This window comes from Geotrypetes seraphini, chromosome 9, assembly GCF_902459505.1.
Source record: "Geotrypetes seraphini chromosome 9, aGeoSer1.1, whole genome shotgun sequence".
NCBI lineage: Eukaryota > Metazoa > Chordata > Amphibia > Gymnophiona > Dermophiidae > Geotrypetes > Geotrypetes seraphini.
The window spans coordinates 23688304-23706339 of NC_047092.1; the positions used below are offsets into that span (position 1 = coordinate 23688304).

The window sequence follows — 18036 nt, forward strand, 5'->3', positions numbered from 1 at the left end:
ATGCGCGCTTAGCCTTTTATTATTATTTTTTTCACCATTATCATTTACGTCTATTGTAAACATCTAATATAATAAAATGCTAAGCGCGCATGTGCACTCTTACCACCGTGTTGCCTGATCTGTAGTTCCGTGGTCGGCAGAGTGCGCATGCGCGCATACAAAGGTCCCTCTCTCGCAGGTGATGTGCGATCTTGCCAGCTCTGTCTCCCTTACACTTCACGGCCGACATTTGCAACATGGAGGCAGGGAACACGCCAGTGACTCCCCCCTCTTCCCCTCACTCCATCTAACATAGCGGTCTCGGCAGCAACTCCCCCTCCCTTCATCAAACACAGTGTTCAAGACCAGACCGACGACCCCAAAACAATTCAAATTTGGCTGTAGTCCTCCAGGAAACATGGCACAGCAGACCGAAGACAGCAGGAGAGAAAAGAGAAGGCAAGTCGCGACCAGCCACTCAGACTTCAAGCCACCTGAGAGTGAGTCATGTAAAAACCGGAGCACTGCAAACACAGATTGAGGAAATGCCACAGCCAGTCGCGATCTCCCGGAAAACAGTAGGGGAGCCGCACCAAAGCAGAAACTCCACCAAGGGGAGCAGCTGAGGGGGTCCAGTTGGAATCCGCATCCCCCAAGCAGCAAAGGAAGGCCGATTTGACCGTTGGAGCCAACGGTCAGAAAGTTATTATACTCCTGGATTAAATAATAAGATCGAAAAAAAATGAATTAGACCAAATTAAAATTAAAAGAATAGTTAAAAGAATAAAAGATGCTAAATAACATAAAAGAAAACAAATAAAAACCCGGAGGCACCGAAACTGACACCCATACCAGGCACAGTCTTTCAATACTGTAGAACCCCAATTAAAAAGTGGAGGGGGAGGGAAATGCTGCTGCACAGGGAAGTAGGGGGAGGGGAGGGAAAGGGGGCCAGGGAGCCAACTTGCTATGCTTTGAGGAAAGGGGTGTCAGGGAGAGAAACAGACAGAAAGAAAGACAGGGGGCCAGAGAGACAGAAAGAAATACAGACAGACAAAGGAGGCCAGGGAGAGAGACAGACAGAAATAAAGAAAGACAGACAAAGGGTGCCAGGGAGAGAGAGAGAATAGCAGGAGAGAGAGAGACAGAAAGAAAGGAAGAAAGAGACAGGAGTAGGGAGAGAGACATAAATAAAGACAGACAGGCATATATTCTAGCACCCGTTAATGTAACGGGCTTAAACACTAGTAATGTAAATAAGTCATGTCTGTAAATTCAAATATTTTGTGTTCCTGGCTCTTTATTAGTCCCTACAGACTGTTCATCCACTGTCTATGTAATTTTTGGAATGTCCCGTCATCTGGGACACACGATAGGAAAAGGTTAAAATAGCTGCGGGAAGCGGGGGTTAGGGGCAGGACCGGCCCAAATATTATTCAGTTTTTCAATATTCACAGGCCGGCTCTGCCCATAACCACCACGAATACGGAGGGGGAAGTGTACTCTAAATTGACTGTTTCAATGCTTCTCTAGAATTGGGAAAGGGGCAAAGGCGAGTTCTTTCCTTAAAAGCAGAAATAAGGAAGAGGTTTGGAACTACAGGGATTAGTCAATTAATGGAAACACTTCTTAAACCGTGGATAGTGAGGTTTTCAGTGGATTGCAGGACCCATTCAGCATGGTTTTACTAGATGTAGGTCTTATCAGACTAATCTAATCTAAACCTTAAGTTTATATACCACAATCTCTCCATAATTATAGAGCTTGGCACGGTTTACAAGAGCTTAATATAAGGAAGGAACAACTTAGTGAGGTTGGAGGTTGAGTAGGGGGGAAGGAGAAATTAGGTTCTTACCTGCTAATTTACTTTCTTTTAGCTTCTCCAGACCAGTAGAGGTTAACTTTACGATTGGGTATATATCTAATCATGACCAGCAGGTGGAGACTGAAAACAAAACTTTGGGACAGTATATCCTAGCCCCTCCTCTCTATTTCCCTCAGTCTGCCGAATAGCCAAGCAGAACCAAGAACTGGAAACAACAGAGAGAAAAAACAATACTCCGAAAGGAGTAACAAATAACATACCCAAAAAAATGCTGTTGGAAAATGCAGAGGAGAAATTCCCGAAGGAAGAAGGTCCCCACAGCTCGCCAGCTAAGCCAGCCGAGCCACAGCCGCTGTTCTTCAATTCTCCCCGGCCCTAGAAAAATACTAGAACCCGCAGCAAAAACCAAAAACTGCCCGCGCAACAGCCCCAACAACAACAACAACAGACAGGGTGGGGACCTCTACTGGTCTGGAGAAGCTAAAAGAAAGTAAATTAGCAGGTAAGAACCTAATTTCTCCTTCTTTAGCACTCTCCAGACCAGTAGAGGTTAACTTTACGATTGGGACGTACCAAAGCAGTCCCTCTCACGGGCGGGACCCCCGAAGGGCCGATACCAGAACACGCTCACCGAACACCGCGTCCCGACGCGCCTGAACATCTACCCGATAATGCCGAACAAATGAATGCAAGGAGGACCAAACCGCAGCCTTACAAATATCCACCGGAGGCACGAGCGACGACTCAGCCCAAGAAGCCGCCTGACCCCTAGTGGAATGAGCCTTGAGAAACTCCGGAACCGGCTTCTGACTCAGAAGATAAGCGGAAGCGATCGTCTCCTTGATCCAGCGCGCAATAGTAGCCTTAGAAGCGCCAGCCCCCCGACGAGGACCCGCCAGAAGCACAAAGAGATGATCGGAGCTCCGAAAATCCCGGGTCCGCTGCACATAAGCATGGAGGACCCGACCGACATCCAACTTGCGCAGCTGTCGTTGCTCAGAAGAACCCTCCCGACTACCCAAGACCGGGAGGACCACCGATTGATTGACATGAAAAGGAGAAACTACCTTCGGCAGAAAGGAAGGAACAGGCCGCAAAACAACCCGCTCCTTTGAAAACTCCAGGAAGGGAGCCCTACAAGAGAAAGCCTGTAGCTCCGACACCCGTCTAGCGGAAGTAATGGCCACCAAAAAGACCGACTTCAGCGTAAGGTCCTTCAACGAACAGCCATCCAACGGCTCGAAAGGAGGGCGCACTAGAACAGAGAGAACCAGATTGAGATCCCAAGAGGGAATCGAGGGCCTTATGGGAGGCCTGAGCAACTTGGCCGCCCTAAGAAAGCGAATCACATCAGGAATGGCTGACAAACGCTGACCTGTCACCAGCCCCCGAAAAGCCGACAGGGCCGCCAGATGAACCCGAAGAGAAGACCAGGCCAGGCCCCTATCCAGGCCATCCTGCAAAAACTCTAGAATGTTAGGCAGAGAAGCGCGAAAGGAGACCACTCCCCGCGCTCGGCACCATTCCTCAAAAAGACGCCAAACCCGTACATAAGCCCGAGAGGTAGAAAGCCTCCGGGACCCCAAAAGTGTAGAGATCACCTTGTCGGAATATCCCTTCTTACTCAGGCGGCCCCTTTCAAGAGCCAAGCCGTAAGACAAAAGGGAGACGGGTCGAACATGGGAATGGGACCCTGCGTCAGAAGATCGCACTCGAGAGGCAGAGGAAGAGGATCCGCCACCAGATGCCTCACCAGATCCGCATACCACGGACGACGAGGCCAATCCGGAGCCACCAAGACCACCAGCCCCGGATGGCGAACAATGCGAAGCAGTACTCTGCCTACTAATGGCCAAGGAGGGAACACATACAACAGCCCCTCCGTTGGCCACGGTTGGACCAGAGCATCCAGACCCTCGGCCAGACCGTCCCTGCGACGACTGAAGAAGCGGGGTACTTTGGCGTTGCCACTTGTAGCCATCAGATCCATCAGGGGCTGCCCCCAAGCACGCACTAGCAACTGAAACGCCTCGGCGCCGAGACACCACTCTCCCGGATCCAAGAAGTGACGACTGAGGAAGTCCGCCTGAACGTTTTCTACCCCGGCAATGTGAGAGGCCGAGAGGTCCAGAAGATGCGACTCCGCCCAAACCATGAGCCGAGCCGCCTCCTGCGCCACCAGAGTGCTCTTGGTGCCCCCCTGACGATTGACATAAGCCACCGCCGTGGCATTGTCCGACAGGACTCTGACCGACTTGCCCAACAAAAGGGAGTGGAAAGCCAACAGCGCCAGCCGGACCGCCCTGGTCTCCAACACGTTGATCGACCAGGAGGCCTCCTCCGTGGACCAGGTTCCCTGAGCAGAGTGACCCAGACACTGGGCCCCCCAACCCAGGAGACTCGCATCCGTAAGGAGCACCGTCCACTGCGGAAGATCCAGACCCACCCCCTGAACTAGGTGAGGGGTCCGGAGCCACCAACGCAGACTGCAGCGCGCCAAGCCTCGCAGGGGAACCGGAACATCCATCCCGTGCCTCTGGGGAGACCACCTCCGGAGCAGAGCATACTGAAGAGGACGCATGTGGGCCCGCGCCCACCTCACCACGTCCAGGGACGCCGCCATCGACCCCAGGACCTGGAGGAAATCTCGCGCCCGAGGACACCGGGACGCCAAAAGCAGGCGAATCTGAGACTGCAATTTGCTCACCCGGGCCTCTGGGAGGAAGACCTTCCCCAAGGAGGTGTCGAACAGCACCCCGAGGTACTCCAGACGCTGAGCCGGAACCAACCGACTCTTGGAAAGGTTGACCACCCAGCCCAGCGACCGGAGAAACTCCACCACCCGAGCCGTAACCCGGTAGCTTTCCTGCAACGACTTGGCCCGAATTAACCAGTCGTCCAGGTAGGGGTGTACCAGAATGCCCTCCGACCGCAAGGCTGCCGCGACGACCACCATCACCTTGGTGAACGTCCGGGGAGCCGTGGCCAGCCCAAAGGGAAGCGCACAGAACTGATAGTGCCGACCCAAGATCGCAAAGCGCAGGAAACGCTGATGAGAGGTCCGAATAGGAACATGCAAGTAGGCCTCCGTCAGATCGAGAGAAGTGAGAAACTCCCCCGGCTGAACCGCCAGAATGACCGACCGCAGCGTTTCCATACGGAAAGAGGGAACCTTGAGAGCCCTGTTGACCCCTTTCAAATCGAGGATGGGCCGAAAAGTCCCCTCCTTCTTGGGCACCACAAAGTAAATGGAGTACCTGCCCGTGCCCCACTCCGGGGGGGGCACCGGAACTACTGCCCTGAGATCTAGCAAGCGCTGAAGGGTCTGGCGAAAAGCCTGCTTCTTCCCCGGAGTCTGACACGGAGAAGCGAGGAAAAAATCCGGCAGAGAGCGGGCGAACTCCAGGGCATAACCGTCCCGCACCACCTCCAGGACCCACTGATCGGACGTGATCTCGGCCCATTTGGGAAAAAAGTCGCGCAGCCGGGCCCCCACCGGAACCAAGGGGGGCGCCGGCAAGGCGTCATTGTGCAGGACGGGAAGCGGGGGAACCGGCGGAGGGGTTCCCTGCCCCCCGACGGGCCCCCCGAAAGGGCTGCATGCGCTGGAAGAACCGACCCCGGGAAAACCCCGGAGACTGGAAAGAAGCAGCCCCACGCCCAGGGCGATACTTGCGAAATTCCCGCAAACGCCCCCGGGCCGCACCCCCCCGAGACGCCGGGCGGGCACGGTCCTCCGGCAAACGGGGAACTTTCGAGTCCGACAGAGTCTGAATTAACTTATCCAAGTCCTCTCCAAATAAAAACGACCCCCGAAAGGGAAATTTAGTAAGCTTAGCTTTGGACGCAGCATCCGCCGCCCAAGCGCGCAGCCACAACACACGCCTTGCGGCCACGCCAAAAGCCATGGACTTAGCCGAGATCCGCACCAAGTCATACAGAGCATCCGAGAGGAATGAGGCAGCCATCTCAATCTTTGCTACCTCCTGATCCACCAGAGACCAGTCGTCAGACTCTCGATCCAAGACCCGCTCCGCCCACCGAAACACGGCGCGAGCGACCAGTCCCCCACAAATAGCCGCCTGGACCCCAAAGGCAGAGACTTGAAAATTTTGCTTAAGGATGGTCTCCAATTTGCGCTCCTCAGAGTCCCGCAAGGCAGAACCGCCCTCAACAGGCACGGTATGCCGCTTGGAAATAGCCGAGACCACCGCATCCACGACTGGCGAAGCTAACGTAGCCCGATCCCCTTCAGGAATGGGATACAGGCGAGCCATGCTGCGCGCCAGCCGAAACGGCGTCTCCGGCGTTTTCCACTGCTCAAGAATAATATCCCGAATATCCTGATGCATAGGAAAAGAGCGGGAAACGGAACGGATCCCTCGTAACAGAGGGTCCCCCACACGCGGAGTCTCCGGCGGCGCGTCCTCAAAACGCAAAGCCGAAGAAACCTGTTGAATAAGGTCAGGCAGCTCATCTCTCTGAAAAAGGCGCACCACGGACGCCTCGTCACTGGAGAACGGGAAACCCGACAACCCGCCGCCAGCTTCCGTCCCCTCCAGAGGGTCCTGGAATTCCTCAGAAGGGTCCAGGTCCTCCTCCATACCGACACGTTCCTCCGACCACAAATCCTCGTCCCACGACACCCGCGGACGCTTGGACAAGAGAGGCGGCGGAGGGGACGTCACGTCAGACGAGAGAGGCAAAGCCGCAGGGAGCGCGGAGGAAACCCCACCCCCCGAGACCCCCTGGGCGCAACCGGGACCCCCAGCCGCCTGAAAATAGGCTTTGCATAATGAAAAGAAAAAATCAGGGGAAAAACCCCCCGAGGGTCCCAAGGGACTCCCTGCCACAGCAGGGGACCCAGCAGAAACCTGCCCCTGCTTAGACAAAACAGGGGGAAGGTCACCTGAGGTGGAAGACAAAATGGAGGGGCCAGACAGAGAAGATGGCGTCTTTCCCGCCAAAACAGCTCCCTCCACAGCCTGAAGCGGCTGAGAGACCTGAAAAGTCTCAGCCGCTAAAACAGGCAAGCCGGCATCAGCTGTCAAAATATCAGCTGAGAGGGAATCCTCTAAAACCCGACCGTCGGCGGCTCGGGGAATCCCTCCGTGGGCGGACGGAGAAGACCGGGCTTCTCCACCGTTCCCTGCCGACTCGCGAGGCACCATCGGCGGGGAGCTCTGGGCGCCTGCAGCCGCTGCCGACGGAGCTCCTCCACCGCACCGGCCTGAACACCGCTTGCACAGGCCGGCCGCGAGTGCCTCGCGTCTGGAGCACAATGAGCACTTTTTCCCTTTAGAAGTGCTCATTGCTCCATACGCGACCTAGCTGTAAAAAAGTGCCGGTTAGTTGAAAAAATACAGTAAAATACAGTTTTCTTAAAGGGATACAACCCTCCAGACCAGCACTACCTCAGGATTTTTTTTTTTTTTTTTTTTTTTTTTTTTACAGAACAGACTCCACAGGCTCTCGAAGCAATATGCCTTGCTTGATTTAGGGGGCAAGGCTTACTGCTGAGGCTCCTCTAAAAAAATATGGGGAGGTGGAGGAAGTGGGGGGAGGGACCCCGCTCGTGACCCGCCGGGTTTGACACCCCCGAGGTCGGACGAACCCCCAAACAGAGTCCGTCCAAGCTCCGTCCGGCTAAAAACAGGGACAATAAACCTCTAAACAAATTCCAACAGCCCTACCAAGGGAGATGGGTACAGATCACTCAACACCTGCTGGAGACTGAAAGAAGACTGAGGGAAATAGAGAGGAGGGGCTAGGATATACTGTCCCAAAGTTTTGTTTTCAGTCTCCACCTGCTGGTCATGATTAGATATATACCCAATCGTAAAGTTAACCTCTACTGGTCTGGAGAGTGCTAAAGAAGAGAGCATTACATTTTTGTGAATAGTATAGTTTTCAGATGCTTTCGGAATAGTTGGAAGGAGCCCAGATTCCGTAGTGGGGCAGAAAGGTTATTCCAAAGCCCTGTGATTCTGAAGAGAGATTTCCCTAATTTTCCCGCATAGAGGATACCTTTTAGCGAGGGGAAGAATCGTTTAAGTTTTTGGGAGGATATGGTGGTATCAGGACTCAAGGAATCTGATAAACTGACTGCATGACCAGAGTTGAAATCAAGAGAGCACGCTAAATGCTGTGTGCTTAGATTTTAAGAATGTTATTTAATTCATTTTTTATTCAGTCCTCCCCAAAAAGCTTACACAGTTCTGCACAGGCAACTTATAAACTGAGTGCCCTGGTTTAGACCCTAATGTTACTGACCCGAGTAAGAAACTGGTTGAGCAAAAGGCGACAAAGGGTAGTGATAAATGGAGTTCACTCAAAGAAAAGGGGCATTACCAGTAGTGTGCTACAAGAATCAGTTCTTGGGTCAGTTCTTTTAACATTTTGTAAGTGATATTACAGAAGGGCTCTCTGGAGGTTTGCTGGAGATACTCCTGTTGGTGTGGATAGCATTAGGAGAGATCTAGCAAACTTGAAGCATGGTCCAGAATTGGCAGCTAAGATTTAATGCCACAAAATGCATGGTCATAGATTTGGGCTGCAAAAATCCATGGGAGAGGTACAATATAGGGGAGTGAAGTACTTCTTGTAAGGTTTGTTAGCGGCTCCCACAATATATGGTTGGTGGGGTCACTTGAGAGGCGCCCTTACACACGCCAGGTCCCAGGTTCAGTTCCCTCACTGAAGATTCACCAGGAGTAGAATCAAATAAGAAACACAGCAAAGGTGATTGCATAAAGAATATATTATAGAAATAGTCTTATAGAAAAGCAATATTTATAAGCATTACAATTAATGAGAGAGCAAAGCAGTTTCCCTGCCTTACAGAGTCCAGAAGGAAGCGTGAAGTTCCAGGGAAAGGCAGAGAGAGAGAAAAGGGGGCTGGGGTGATGCTTCGTGTTCCATAGATAAAGAGAAGGATAGACAGAGAGATAGAGAAAGAGAGAGCTGCAGATGTGTTGCAGAAAGGAGGCTTTTATAGCTTGGAATCTTATTCTGTGTATAGAAACTATTGTATGTCCCAGTATCTTTCTGTTTAGAATTTGTAAACTGTTTGAAACAATGGTTAATTTAATTGATAAGGAGGGTGTGATAAGAACATAAGAACATAAGCAATGCCTCTGCTGGGTCAGACCTGAGGTCCATCTTGCCCAGCAGTCCGCTCACGCGGCGGCCCAACAGGTCCAGGACCTGAGCAGTAATCCTCTATTTATACCCTTCTATTCCCTTTTCCAGCAGGAAAATGTCCAATCCTCTCTTAAATCCCAGTACTGTATTCTGCCCTATAACGTCCTCTGGAAGCACATTCCAAGTGTCCACCACACGTTGGGTAAAGAAGAACTTCCTGATACTTGCAGGCATGGTAGATGGGATTAGTCTCTGGCTTCTTTGTCCCATTCAAGCAGCCTATCTTCTTGATAAACAATCCAGTCTGGCTGAATGATTAATGTATGTGAATTCTGTGCAGGAGCACAGAATTCTGCATCTAGAGTCAGATAATTTCCCATAGGCCTTTGCTGACATTAGTTATGCCAACTGAAAATGCTGTTTGCTAGCAATAGCTATGCTGACACTTCTGTGTACAAAAGAAGAGCAGGCCTTATGGGTTATTGTATCCGACGATATTAAAATAGTCAACCATGTAGAAAAGGTGATGGCAGAAGCCAGAAGCCAGAAGGATGCTTGGGGGCATAGGAAGAGGAACAGCCAACAGGAAACAGAGAGGTGATAATGCCGATAATGCCTCTGTATCTCATTTTTCAAAAAAGCTATAAACAGGATGGAGTCGGTCCAGAGGGAGGCTACTAAAATGGTCTTTATCAGAGCATATGTGGACAGACTTAGAAATCTCAATATGTAATTTTGGAAGAAAGGCAGCAGAGTGAAAATATGATGGAGACATTTAAACAGATCTGTGGTATACAGTACTTCACTGAAATTCGCGGGGGTTCCATTCTAGGAGCACCCGCAAATGCGGTTTAGGAGTGGATCAGAGGCGGGAGAGGACTGCAGGGGTGGCGGCAGGTGCTAAAAAAACAATATTTAGGCTGACAGGTGGTTTGGCTGTGCAAAAGGCTGATGGGGGAGGGGGAGGGAGAGGCTGTGCAGAAGGCTGATTGGCTGACCGGAAGGAGAGGAGGAATCGGCTGTGCAGAAGGTTGATTGGAATCGATGGCTGTGAAGAAGGCCGATTTGCGGACTCAGTCATTCCCTGTATTTTCTGACCAGAAGAGGCAGCCAGAAAATACCGCAAATGAATGAGTCCGCGATTCATGAACAACAAATTTGCGGGGGGTCTACAGTAAATGCACAGAAGGCAAATCTTTTTCAATTGAAAGGAAACTCTGGAATAAGGCTAAAATAGAACTGCTCATCTTCCTGCCTAAATCCATCTCTCCGTTTCCCTCATTCTCTCTCTCTCTGTGGACAACACTCTCATCCTTCCTATTTTGTCTGCTCGTAATCTCGGGGTCATCTTTGACTCTTCTCTCTGCTTCACCGCCCAGATTCAACATATTGCTAAAACCTGCCACTTCTTCCTCTATATTGTTACCAAAATCCAACCTTTCCTCTTTGAGCATACTACCAAAACACTTATCCACGCTTAGATTACTGCAACTCGCTACTCTCAGGCCTTCCACTTAGCCATCTCACTCCCCTCCAATCCATCCAGAATTTGGCTGTACGACTCATATTCTGGGAGAGGCGCTATACTCACATTACCCCTCTCCTAAAGTCATTTCATTGGCTTCTCATCCATTTCCAAATACAATTCAAACTCCTCTTACTGACCTACAAATTTACTCACTCAGCTGATCCTCACTCTCTCTCTTCACTTATTTCCCCCTGTGATCTCCCCATGAGTTCTGCTCAACTGCCAACTCCAGACTCTGTTTCTTCTGCTTTGCTTCACCGTATGCTAGGAGCAAACTGCCCGAATCCCTACGGTGAGCTCCATTTCTGGCAGTATTCAAGGCCCAGTTAAAAGCTCACCTCTCTGAGCGTGCTTTCGACTCCTACCTCCTCTCACCTTGAGTTCTGCATCCCCAACCCTATATGTCATGTCTGTCTGTCCAAGTTAGATTGTAAGCTCTTCTGAGAAAGGACCATTTATAAATGTCAAAATATACAGCGCTATATAAGTGATAAGTAGTAGCCGTAGTAATGAGGGACACAGGATGAAGGTTAAATGGGATAGACTCAGGAGTAATCTAATTAAATACTTTTTTTCTGATAGAGTGATGAATGTGTAGAACAGCCTCTTGGTGGAGGTGAAGACTGTATATCGATTCAAGGTATGGGAAAAGTACATATAATCTCCAAGGCAGAGGAAGGGACAGTACACCATATGGATAGGCAGACTGGATAGACTATATGGTCTTTCTCTACTGTCATTTTTCTGGGTTTCTACGACAGTTCTATAACTGGTTCTGTTATTAAAAAAAAAACAATCAAGTGTAACCTACTGTAGGTGCACATAATATTTAGTCAACCCAAATTCTAACAGCCAGAGAGTTGGTGGAAGGGGAGGTGGGGACTTTAAATGTGGCAGGGACAGCAAAACGTACAGTATTCTGTAAGTTATACATGTAAGTGGGAGCCCCCACCTATGTTTCACCCAAGCTTCATCCCTGTGTACATCCTCTTGTAAATAAGAATCATGCAAGTTAAGTAGCTATTTGCATAATAATGTAAATACAAGCACCTAGATTACAGAATTGTCCTTTATGTTTAAAGGTCTGAGACAAACTCCAAGACCATGCATTATCAATAAAAGCACTTGCCTGGGGGATACCATTGCTGAACTATCATGCACTTAACATGCCCCTGCTCAAGCTGATGCTCACCAGTAACCAGAACTGTTAGAGAATAATGTTAAAGTTCTAATTAGTGTTTATTGTCTCCTTTTGAAATAACCCATGGCCCTATTTCTGCCTCTTCCATGTATGGACAGAAGTACCAAATGCACCATGATAATTAGATGATCTTCTTATATCAAATTACCTGGACACTTTAATCCGTAGCTCCTCAACATGAATGGCCATCTGCTTCACCTGATCTTTCAGCACAATGCACATGTCTTCCTTGGCTCTGATCTCCTCTTCCTTTTTCTGGATAGCATCAGTGAACTTTGCTTCCCATTTCTTGGTTTCATCTAATACCCGATCCCTGTCATCTTGGAGGGATGACATACTTCGAGTGAAAGCAGCTAGCTCGGCCAGGTTTTTATTTAGGGACCCCTGAAGCTGCTTCGCCTCCTGGTTCTTATTGTGCAAGGAATCTTGAAGGTCTCCGATCGACGCTTCCATGTGATCTTTTTCTCGCTGTACACCTTCCAGTTTTTCTTGCACATTCTTCAGCTCCTTCACATGCTTCACTTTTTCTTGTTCTATTTTTTTCTCAAGTTCTTGATCCTTTTTCTTCATTTGACTATTAGCGCTTTCTTTGTGTGCCTGCAGCTCTTCTTTCAGTTTGAGGCTGTCTGCGAGAATCCTTGCTGCCTCACTCTGGGTATCATCCAAGATAACTTTGAATGAAGCCAGTTCAGCCTGCGCTTTCTTGCTGTCTTCAATTGCTTTGGCTTGGATCTTTTTCACTGCTTCATGCTCCTTTTGAGACTCATTCTGGACAAATTCCAGAGCTTTCACAGTTCGCTCTAGGCCAGTGATTGTCTCTTGATATCTAATGCAATCCTTCTGCAGCTGCTTCACTTCCTGCTGCTTTTCTTTCAGCAACTCTTGGAGTTCCTTTGTATGCATTTTTCTTTCCTTATCTTCTTTGTGAGCAGATTTCAACTTCTTCGTGTACTCTTTCTGTACCTTTAACTCTGTCTCTGCTTTCTCTCTCATTAGTTGTCTATTCTCCTCTTCCAGACTGCATATTTTTCTTTGCAGGCTCTGCAATTCTGACTCCAGGCTGTCGTTTTTGGTCTGGAAATCTATGGCATCTTGCTGATAGTTTCCAATACTTCCATTGAGTTCTGCTAGTTGATTCATGAGCCTTTCCTCCAAATCGTCCTTCTCAGCTTCCAGAGATTCTTTCAGCTTTGTCATTTTAACCAGTTCATCTTTAGCATGTTTGTTATCCAGCTCCATCCCATTTGCTGCCTCCTGAAGGACTTTTAGTTTATCGCATATGCATGATAATTGACTTTGTAAAGCATTCTTCTCTTCTCCCACATTCTGAAAATCTGCTTTAATGAAGGATATTTCTTCTTCCATGTCTTTTTTCTTCTTTTCTAGTTCTAAAATTTGTTCTTTAAGTTGATTCACTTGTTGAATATACATATTGATCTCATCATGAGAGCTGCATTCAGTTGGTTTTACTTCTTTCTGCACTGTAGATGGATCAGAAGATTCTGAACCAACATCTCTACACTTCTGCTCTTCAGTTACCTTTTCAGGATTTGCTTCTGTTGCAATGACTTGTTTTGCTTCTATCATGGCTCCTTGGGCAAGGCCAAGTTGAGTTTTCTCTGCTGTTTCCTTCAATTTAGATTCCACATTTTGTAACTGGTGTTTCGAATCTTTCAACTCTTGAGCAAGAGAATCATTTTCCATCTTTGTAATTGTAAGCTGATGCAAAATTGATTCATATTCTGATTTCATTCTCTCAAGCTCCTCGTTAAACTTGGACTTCTGTGAGGCAGAACTATCTTGCGCATCAGCAGGTTGTAACTCTGTTTGTAGCCTCTCATTCTTCTCTTCCAGCGCCAGGATCTTCTGTTGCTTTGATTTTGCAAACTTTCTCATCTTCTCCTTCATTCCCTCTATTTCCTGTTCCGTTTCCTGCAGTTGTTTCTCTACTACTTTTTTTTCTGCCTCCACATTTTTCATCTTGGTGAAGAGTTCCTGTTTCTCCCGTCTAACAGTCTCTATGGCACGCTGCATTCTGTCTGTCTCATTGCTGACATTCTCATAGGACTGCAAGAGCGTTTCATACTCTTTTTGCAAATTTTTATACTTATCCTGATACTCTGATCTTTCAGCATCCTGGGAATTTCTGAGACACTCTCTCTCTTTTTCTAGGTTTTCTTTGTCCTGTGTGATGCTCTCTAGAGCAAGCTTCAAGCTTTCGCAAGAAGCGTCCAGATTTTGATTCTCTACGAGGGCTTTGTCAACCTCTGCAATTAGATTTTCTCTTTCTTCTTTAAGATTAGTTATGGTTTGTAGCAGCGTATCATTTTGTTTAGTCAGATTTGACATGTTATGCTCCATGTTAATTAGCTTGTTTGAAAGATCATCAACAGTAGCTCTGGCTGCAGCTAGATCCTCTTTTAATGACTTAGTCTCCTTAAGTGCCTCTTTTCTAGAGATTAAAGCAGCCTGTAGTTTTCTCTGCATTTGATGATTAGACTTAACTTCTTCAGCCCCTTCTTCTTGTTTCTGTTGAAGCTCAGCAACTTTCATTTGGAACATTTTGCTCTTTTCTTCATACTCCTTGGTTTGACTCTTCAACTGACTTTGCAGAGCATTGATCAAGTCTTCTTTTTCTAACACTACCTTCTCCATATTATCAAGAGAGATATTTTTCTCTCTAAGCTGAGTGCTAAGGAGTTCGGCTGTGTCACTTTTAATATCTACAAGGTTTCTTAATTCTTCAATTTGTGGTTTTAGGTCTTTTAGATCTGATAGACTTAAAACCTCTGATTGACTATGTTCCAGCTCAAGTGTTAAACTTGATACACTAGTTTCTGCTTTATCACACCTCATCTTAAGATTATCTATCTCTGAAACCAATTCTGTAATATGTTCTTTTAAGTGAAGGACTTCAACTGATTTCAATGCAAGATCATCTTCCACAGAACTTGCCTTTAACTCAAGTTCTTGTTTTTCAATTTGTAACTTTTCCAGTTGTTCTCTCAGCAGCTCCTGAGATATATCTATAATCTTTAAAGAGTTATTGTCTCTGTGTGTATCTTCTTCTATTTCTGAACTAGAAACTTCCACCCACTCTTGCCCCCAGCTGGAATCCTGGGAGGTGACCTGCGGCTGTAATATTAAACTAGATACTTGTTCAGAAGAGGTCTGAAGACACACTACTGTTTCATTACCACTACCTAATGTCCCTTGACTTGCTCTATACTGTTCTAACTGTTTTTGGTGCTCTTGCAACTGCTCTTGGATGCTCACTTGATATTGTGTTTGTTCATCAAACTTTTCCTGAAGCAGGTTATAATCCTCCTTCCTCTGTTTCAACTGTTCTCTGTGGTGTCTGTCCTTCTCCTGGGCTTTTTTTATTGTGTCTTTGCGAGATGCTAATACCTCCTGAACCTTTTTTTGAAGTTGCTCATTTTCTTGTTCCAGTATTGAAATTCTACATTGCAATTCCATCCACTGTTGGTCTTCCTTTTGGCCATCAGAATCTATGTTCACTGGGTCATTAGCAACGGACAAACCAGCATCTTCTGCGTTCTGGTTACACGTGGTTAGTTTTTGGATGACTGATAGTTCCGTTTCTAAAGCCTCGATGAGATCAGCTTTATCCTGTATGTCTAGTGTCATTTCTTTGATCAAGGCTAGTAATTGCTCTTCAGAGGATGCTGTCTTTGCCAAGTCTTTCTTGTTTATTTGTAGCTCTAATTCTTTTTCAGAAAGAGGATAATTCAAAGATATTTCCTTTTCTTGAATTTTGGAAGTCTCCTCTTCCTCTGTACGTACTTTGGTTGTCTCATGGCCATCGCCTTCCCTGGAAGCAATATTTTCTCCAGATTCCGTCTGAAGCAGCACCAGCTCCCTTTCGAGTTTGTCAACTTTTTTCACCAGTTCTTTCCTGTTGGCAACAGCTACTTGTAATTTCTGTTTTACCTGCTCATTTTCTTTATTCTGATGCTGTAAAAGACTTTGTAACTCTTCTTTCTCTGCTAGCAACTTATCACTCACTTCACCTTGTGGTTGGCACGGTACATATCTCATTGCTTCCAGCTGAACCTGCAGCTCTTCCTTCTCCTTCTGTAGTATCACTATATGTTTGTCTTGATGGACCTGATTTTGTCTTATTACGTCTAGCTGATCCAGCACAGCTTCCTTCTCATTAATCTCCATCATTTCACTGAACTGATGAAGTTGTTTCTGGAGTTCTATTTGAATCTGAGGATCTTCCTCTTTTCCCAATATATCTTTTGCTTCCTCAAGCTGTAGAAGTTGTTCTTTTTGGAGAAACGAACATTCCTTTTCATTATAATTTTCTATCTTATGTTCTTTTATCACTTCATTTTGCTGTAACGAGCTAGTATGCTCTTTATGACGTTTTAGCTCTTCCCTAAGAGTATGCTTTTCTTCATTCAGCTGAACAATTTTCTCAGACATGCTATGACTTATTTCTGCAGCCTGCTGATCTTTCTCTAATAGAGATAGTTTAAGGTGTTCCATTTCCTTAGTTTTTTCAGAAAGCTGCTGTTCCATCCTTGCAGTTTCCAATTCTTTTGAAGCAATCTTCTGAGCAAGTTCTTCCACTTTTAAAGAACCCTTCCTCAGATGTTCTTCTAAACCAAATACCTCTTTCTCCTTTTCCTGGAGCTGGTTTCTCAAATGCTTTACGAGTGTTTCCCGTTCAGAAAACTGAAGTTGTATTTGATCTAGATCTTTCTGTATAGCTTTAATTTTCAGGTCTTTAGACTTAGATTCATTTTCTAAACTAGTTATCTGCTCTCCTAGCATACTCTGCTGCATACTCATGCTTTCATAGTCGGACATCCTCTGTTTTTCTACATCACTCACATCATCCTTTAGTTTTCTGACCTGCTCTTTCAGCTCTTGTACAGCAGAGGTGTCCCTTTCTTGAGATATAAGGCATTCCTTTTTAGTCATATCATGAAATGTACTGTTAGAGTCTTCATTGATCTTCAGACCTTCTATTTTATCTGTTTCTCTCTCTACATCTTGATGGAAGTATTCTTCTGCATTTTGTGGATCTGGGATATGCTTTTGCAATCTCTGGCATTCTTGATCCTGGGATATATTGAGTTCTAGAGCAATGCAAGCTTTCTCTTCTGCAAGTCTTCGTTTTCCCCCTTGTTCCTCTGAAGAGTGAAGAACTTGCTCTAGGTGAAAAGCACCATTTTGCTCTTCTTTAGCCATTTCAACATACTGCAATGGTGAGGCCTGTTTCTCTTCAGTCTCCTCAACTCTTCTTATTCCAGAGAATACCACAGATTCAGTTTCTGTCTCCACTTTCTGTAGCTTTGCTACTTCCTCTATCTGTCCCTCTGGATTGCTTTCAACTTCCGTCTCAACCCATCTTCCTCCTCTGTCTTGAAGCTGCTTTTTCAACTTTGATATCTCTTCTAGTGCATCATGCAGATCCATCATCAGTATAGAAAGCTCTTTGGTTCTGTATGTAGTTATATTCACCAGCAGATCCCCTTCGAAGCCTGGCCTGCTCATCTCACAGTGTTCATCTGTACTGACCTGCATCAAGAAACATTGAAAACCATCTGAAATACTCTGGAAAGTTCTCTGAAGGAAGCATTTAAGCTAAAGCCCTTTTGATAAACAGAAAACTTACTAAAATCATTAGTCTTAAGTTGACTAATGCAAACAATTTATTTTAATTAAGCATTTGGTAAGCTGGTCTTACTTACTAAAAATATAACATTAATTTCTGTATCATCCGGTTTTGACATGTAAAGTTCCTGTTTGACATCATGTATTCAACTACAACACAGAGATCGACTAAATCTAACTTACTGGATGTGCCTTCTTATAAAATAATGCATCTTGAAGAATATCGGTCCGCAATATTTTATCTAGTGGGCCCAATCCTCTGGAATGTTTTGCTTCCTAATGTACAGGCACAGAGATAGAGATGAGTTCAAGACTATTTTGAAAACTTTTATTATTTTGAAAGGCTTTATCAACTAGCCTGAATATTCATGATGTGATAGTTTGGTACCACTGCTACTGCCTAAGTACTGACAGTTCAGGTCATTATTTTTATTAATTAATTTTTGTCTGTCTTATGAGTTTATTGTTTTATATACTGTAATTGGAAATATGCATGCTTGAGTGTCATCTGCCTAGAGCAGGGGTAGGCAATTCCAGTCCCCAAGAGACACAGGCAGGTCAGGTTTTCAGGATATCCACAATGAATATATATATATGATGGATTTGCATGCACTGTCTCCTTGAGATGCATTTTTATTGTGGATATCCTGAAAACCTGACCTGCCTGTGACTCTCAAGGACTGGAATTGCCTACCCCAGGCCTAGAGCACA

At 46.5% G+C, this 18036-nt stretch overlaps 1 protein-coding gene across 5 annotated transcripts in view; it reads right to left on the reverse strand.

The window, feature by feature from the left end:
• GOLGB1 (golgin B1) overlaps positions 1-18036 on the reverse strand; it is an 89245-nt gene that overhangs the window by 36716 nt on the left and 34493 nt on the right. For all 5 annotated transcript variants that reach the window (XM_033959495.1, XM_033959494.1, XM_033959492.1 and 2 more), the window contains one exon: positions 11825-17229. In XM_033959495.1, coding sequence (XP_033815386.1) covers positions 11825-17229 — 5405 coding nt within the window. The remainder of the gene's footprint in view (positions 1-11824; positions 17230-18036) is intronic.